This window comes from Protomyctophum parallelum (genome assembly GCF_964188405.1).
Source record: "Protomyctophum parallelum genome assembly, chromosome: 19".
NCBI lineage: Eukaryota > Metazoa > Chordata > Actinopteri > Myctophiformes > Myctophidae > Protomyctophum > Protomyctophum parallelum.
In genome coordinates this window covers 6099222-6105331 of record NC_139717.1, presented here as the reverse complement: position 1 = coordinate 6105331, position 6110 = coordinate 6099222, and the positions used below count along the sequence as shown (strand labels likewise).

Genomic DNA, 6110 nt, shown 5'->3' with positions numbered 1-6110 from the left:
GGCCGGGAACCCATTTTGGTGCTTTAGCTATTGAAAAATAGCAGATCTACAAGCTCATAGCGCGCCACCGAGTGGCGCGCTACGAGCTTGTAGGTCTGCTATTTTTCTTTAATCGAAGAACCACTGACATAGAAACATAGCTTTAGATTGTGGGGGCCTAAATAATATAGTAGAAGCGTTTATCAAGATTTGATGAATGTCACCGCATGGTCCACACACTACAAATTAAGGGGAAAAAAGAACGTTCTTTTTTTTTAGGTGCTCTAGCACCCCCTAGTGTCTACCTGTGCACGCCACTGTGTATATTTGTAAATGTTATGATGAATTGAACATGGTGCAGGACAAACATAATGCTTCATGGTGTCATCCAATAACAGTTTTTTGTATTGAGTTGTGCTTGAAATGTACATACTGTAATTCAGCAGAATGTTAATAAAATACTTCAATCAATCAATATGTTTCAAGAGCAGAGACAATTAGATTAATTAACTCCCCTCTTGCATGTGACAGGCAAGCATCATCCATCTCCCCCCCCCCCCCCTTAAAACACCCTAAGCCCCCTCCACTTAAAGCCTGCTCCATGCGTGTTGTTTGGGCTTGCAGAGAGAGAGAGAGAGAGAGAGAGAGATAGGGGCTACATGTGCGCTGCGCTGAGCATCGGTGTGGAATGACGTGGAAGGACAAACAGCGGTTCTTCTGGGGGTCCCCGGGGGGGGGGGGAGGGGGGGGGGGTCCCCGGACCGGTGTCTGTTACATCTGTAGGGACCGAGGCGCCAGCCAGCGCGCCATTTGAGACCTGACGCGACCCCCGTCTTCGCCCCGTTTTATCCCGCATGTCATTAACTGCAGGCCGCCGGTGCTGAAAGTATAATAGCATGATTAGGCTATATAGTCAATTAAGTATTATATATAGGGCGAAACTTTAGGCCATTTAGCCTTATATAGCTGCGAGCTACTGAATGTAACGTTTCTCAGTCAGAACTCAAAAGGCCTGAGAAGACCTGGAATAACAAACAATGGTCTAAAATGTATAATAGGCTCATTTGAAAGTAATATATAAAATAATAATAATAATAATAATAATAATAATAATAATAATAATAATAATAATAATAATAATAATAATAGCAATATCAGTAGTATAGGCCTAGCCTATAGTATGGCCCTATAGTGGGCAAGGAGGCAAGGCCCAAATTCTTAATTAAAGCGAAAAATAGCGTATAGGCCTACATAGTCTTTACTGTCTTTTCAATAAGCCTGTGTCAATCGAATTAAGTGGCATAAATAACAATTAAGACCATCGAATTAAAATAACAATCTGCTCAATCGAAAACAGCTCTGTAACATATTGTTTTTCTTAAGTGTTACAATTCAGCTGCATGTGCAATTAATCTTCTTCCAGTCCATTTTAGATATGAAATCCAAAAACTCTCAAAGAATGAAAATAATTAAAATTGAGGATCCGTATATGAAACTATTTTGTCGTTTACGCATGACTTAGGCTATTTGAGAAAAGGCCCAACATTGTAGGCCAATGCATTTTAACCGCTATATATATAGGTCCATTTTAATTATTACTTTTCACGTGACACTATTTTGTTGGTCACTGGTCACTCTTAAACAAATATAGGCCTACTAAACTTTTTTTTCTCCCTTCTCCTTTATTTATTAATTTATTTTTTGAATAGCACTTTTTTTTTTAAATCCCTGCAGTCCTCCTCCCAGCTTGTGGTAACGCCCCCGGAGCGGACCCCGGCGGTCATGAACATAAAAAGTCAGTTCCTTGCAACGCGTGCTTCCAGATAGCTGCCGTGTCTCTCTGTGTGTGTGTGCGCGTCTCTGTGTGAGTGTGTGTGTGTGTGTGTGTTTGCCTATAACTCACACATTAGTTGCTCCCATGTTTTGAAGCCGGTCCACCGTGACCGAGGCGTCCAGTGAGTCCAGACATGTCCACCGGATCCCTCAGTGACGTCGACGACGAGCTGTTGTTGGACGGGATCTTCTCGAGCACCGACCAGGAGGAGAGCGAGGATGGAGGAGACGGAGGAGGCTCCGCTCCGGAGCGGAGGGGCCACGCGGCGGCCGGTGGGAAGACCAAGAAGAAGAAGAAGAAGAGGAGCGCCGCGTCCCGCAAAGCGTCGGACCTGAACGGCGAAGGAGGAGGAGGAGGAGGAGGAGGCAAGCAGGTGCAGAGGAACGCGGCCAACGCGCGGGAGAGGGCGAGGATGCGCGTCCTGTCCAAAGCCTTCACCCGGCTGAAGACCACGCTGCCCTGGGTCCCCGCGGACACCAAGCTGTCCAAGCTGGACACCCTGCGGCTGGCCTCCAGCTACATAGCGCACCTCAGGCAGATACTGGCCAACGACAAGTACGAGAATGGATTTATACACCCCGTCAACCTGGTAAGATTATTATTTATCAGTGACCCCTGCATGGTTTTATTTCAACACTTTTTCATTTCAAGGCCACATTATTTACTCGGCATTTGAGCCACGGAACAACCATTTGATGACATTTAGACTCTCCGACACAAAACATAGAATATTTGTGTTGTCGTTGGATAAGATTGTGTCCACATTCCATGCTGTATTGACATGGTACCATTAGGAGAGATAACAGCCAAACGATGATTACAATAACAATTCTTCTACATTCTGTAATTGTGGGGGACTTTATTGTAAATTAACTATAATGCAGATGTTTAACAATAATTTATAACTCTTGACAGCGTATACAAATGAAACCAAATGGACCCATCCATTTGGTTTCATTTTTTACGGTCTCAAGTCAAGAGTTAAAGATCTAATAAGGTTACCAACTATCCATCATTTAGCTGGGGGACCACTTGGAACCCCCTCAAGGACCACTGGTGGTCCCCGGACCAGTGGTTGAAAACCACTGTATTTATATCACCAACCATGGGCTGCAGTCAGAGTCCTGCATGGAGGAGTGAATAATGCTTCTCTATCCCTTCAATACAAATCTGAAATCTATATACCGGTAGATGGAATTGGGCTCAGAGCACATAGGTGCTTCATGGGAGAGGTGGGGAAAACAAATAATTTCCTCAGTTCTGAAGAACTTATGACGTGAACGCGTATATAACCTTTTAGGCTATACATCGGCCTATATGTTGGCCGGCCCATAAGCCTGCTCAAAAATATGCAACATTCCAGTTCACTATAGTGATTTGTTTTCAAATAGAATTTAATTACCGGTAAGCTTTATATAAGATATGAGCTGGAACAGCTCTATAGCTCTATAGAAATATGGTTTAAATGTGTTATATATTTGTTATGTTCATGTGTCATGATAATGACTTTTTATGTATGTAATGTATTGCCATGTTTTTTGTTCTTGCTTAATGTAAGTCACTCTGGATTCAGAGTGTCTGCTAAATGCCTAAATTGTAAATTGTATATGTATTCAGGCCATTGCATTGCATGGCCCGGTCCCCTGCTAAAAATGAGATTTCGTGTTATTGAATTGTTTGTAAGTAAAGCAAAACTCTTTAATATCAATCAGAGCTGATTATTTTCATAACTTCTCCTTTATATGTTTTTTCTTTAGACGTGGCCTTTCATGGTTGCTGGGAAGCCCGAGACCGATTTGAAGGAGATGCTGAACAGTACGAGGCTATGTGGAACAACCGCCTCCTAGCCCAGAAGAACAGTACGAGGTAACGAGGCTATGTGGAACAATTAACCGCCTCCTCCTAACCCAGGCAACGGACACCTCTGAACAGTACGAGGCTATGTGGAACAACCTCCTCCTAGCCCAGGGAACGGACACCTCTGAACAGTACGAGGCTATGTGGAACAACCTCCTCCTAACCCAGGGAACGGACACCTCTGAACAGTACGAGGCTATGTGGAACAACCTCCTCCTAGCCCAGGGAACGGACACCTCTGAACAGTACGAGGCTATGTGGAACAACCGCCTCCTAGCCCAGGGAACGGACACCTCTGAACAGTACGAGGCTATGTGGAACAACCAACCTCCTAGCCCACGGAACGGACACCTCTGAACAGTACGAGGCTATGTGGAACAACCTCCTCCTAGCCCAGGCAACGGACACCTCTGAACAGTACGAGGCTATGTGGAACAACCTCCTCCTAACCCAGGCAACGGACACCTCTGAACAGTACGAGGCTATGTGGAACAACCTCCTCCTAGCCCAGGCAACGGACACCTCTGAACAGTACGAGGCTATGTGGAACAACCAACCTCCTAGCCCAGGGAACGGACACCTCTGAACAGTACGAGGCTATGTGGAACAACCTCCTCCTAGCCCAGGCAACGGACACCTCTGAACAGTACGAGGATATGTGGAACAACCTCCTCCTAGCCCAGGGAACGGACACCTCTGAACAGTACGAGGCTATGTGGAACAACCTCCTCCTAGCCCAGGCAACGGACACCTCTGAACAGTACGAGGATATGTGGAACAACCTCCTCCTAGCCCAGGGAACGGACACCTCTGAACAGTACGAGGCTATGTGGAACAACCTCCTCCTAGCCCAGGGAACGGACACCTCTGAACAGTACGAGGCTATGTGGAACAACTGCCTCCTAGCCCAGGGAACGGACACCTCTGAACAGTACGAGGCTATGTGGAACAACTGCCTCCTAGCCCAGATGCTGAACAGTACGAGGCTATGTGGACCAAAACCGCCTCCTAACCCAGGTTCCTAACCCACCTGTTGCAGAAGGACAACCCTTTTCCACAGACTTTAGGTTGTGTTTATATATAGTTTCAGATGACGATCGATGGACAGAAATGCCAACACGTTCTCGTCATCTCGTCCTCCAACAGACTTCTCGAGTGGGAATAACCGAGCGAGCGCGTGCACTCTTTCGTGCGTTCCTGTAAAGATTATATGTTTTTATTTAAATGTCTTTCTCTGTGCCACTTGACTGTCTTTGCTGGTTCAAAGATAACGTGTGTGCTTTTAGTTTGTTTTATACCCTTCAGAAGTGCTATTAGACCTATGTGTTTTTCTCCTCCTCCTCCTCCACACGAATGGGCCTGTTTTGAGGCTACATGATGATGACATTGGAAACTTAAGTGCACATGAAATATTCAAGTGTCCTGTCAAAGGTTCAAGTAGATTACATGTATATAAAAAATATATTGGCTTTTTACTCTGCGTGCAGGACTAAAGAATGCCTTTTCATTTGACTCGTTCTTTTTCTTTCCTGCAGTGAGTGTGGGCCAGTTCTTTGACCTGGTTAACCTCTCTTATCACACAATCCCTTCAAAATGTCTCACGGCAAAGACCCGTGCGGCTACAAAGAGTGTCAGTGCACAGATAAGTGTTGCGCTATTTGTTTTCTTAATCTCTTAAAGTCAACAGTGGACGCCGTTACCACCAGATAAACAAATTGCTGCAATCAGGGGGATGATTTAGGTGCTTTTGAAAAAGTCCCTCGATGGTGGAGGCTGTTTGTCATTATAAGGCCAAAATAACAGAGGGGTTGTCTCATAATGAACTTTATATAGTTTCCTTTAGTTTCTTTGCCCATTTAATAAATTGATGTATCGTAATTGCGAAGGTATGTTACATAATTAATGCAAGAGGTTTGTTGTTTGAGGTCAGACATTTTGAAAGTGGTAAATGTGCACACTGTGCTTAATCCCGCCCCAGACACGTTGTTTAATTCGCGCGGGTTATGACCGCTGTGTTTACATTCTGCCGACAGTTATTTATGCAGTGTCCGCTGGCGAGAGAGGAGGCGTGTATGACTCAAGTTCTCTCTCTCAACTCTCTCTCTCTCTCTCTCACACACACACCCACACACACTGTTAGATTTAATAAGATCCCTGTTTTAGTCTATTTTATTTAGCCTATAGGCCTATAAAGTAGCCTACTTTCCTACAAATAGGCCTGTAATTTATCCGTACAGTTCCACTGGGCATGCCAGGCTTTCCTATAATCTGAAGGACCATTGCACGATGCGAATACAGGACAACTCACCCCGGTGCTTGGGGTGAACCAAACCAAAAAGGGGGTGAGTTGTCCTGTTACCCTGCACGATGCAATGGATACTAAGTTCTGAATCTGAACAGGTCATTTTGGGACCTGCAATTTGCATCAAACAGGTGCCTA

General features: G+C 45.0%; 1 protein-coding gene across 1 annotated transcript; it reads left to right on the top strand.

Annotated features, from left to right (window-relative positions):
* Window positions 1-1946: 1946 nt before the first annotated feature.
* On the top strand, window positions 1947-3660 carry tcf21 (transcription factor 21; the record flags this gene model as incomplete). The annotated part of the gene is made up of 2 exons (XM_083790240.1): window positions 1947-2402; window positions 3571-3660. 2 exons carry the CDS (start codon window positions 1947-1949, stop codon window positions 3658-3660), a joined length of 546 nt encoding a protein of 181 aa, XP_083646366.1.
* Between the last annotated feature and the right edge of the window lie 2450 nt (window positions 3661-6110).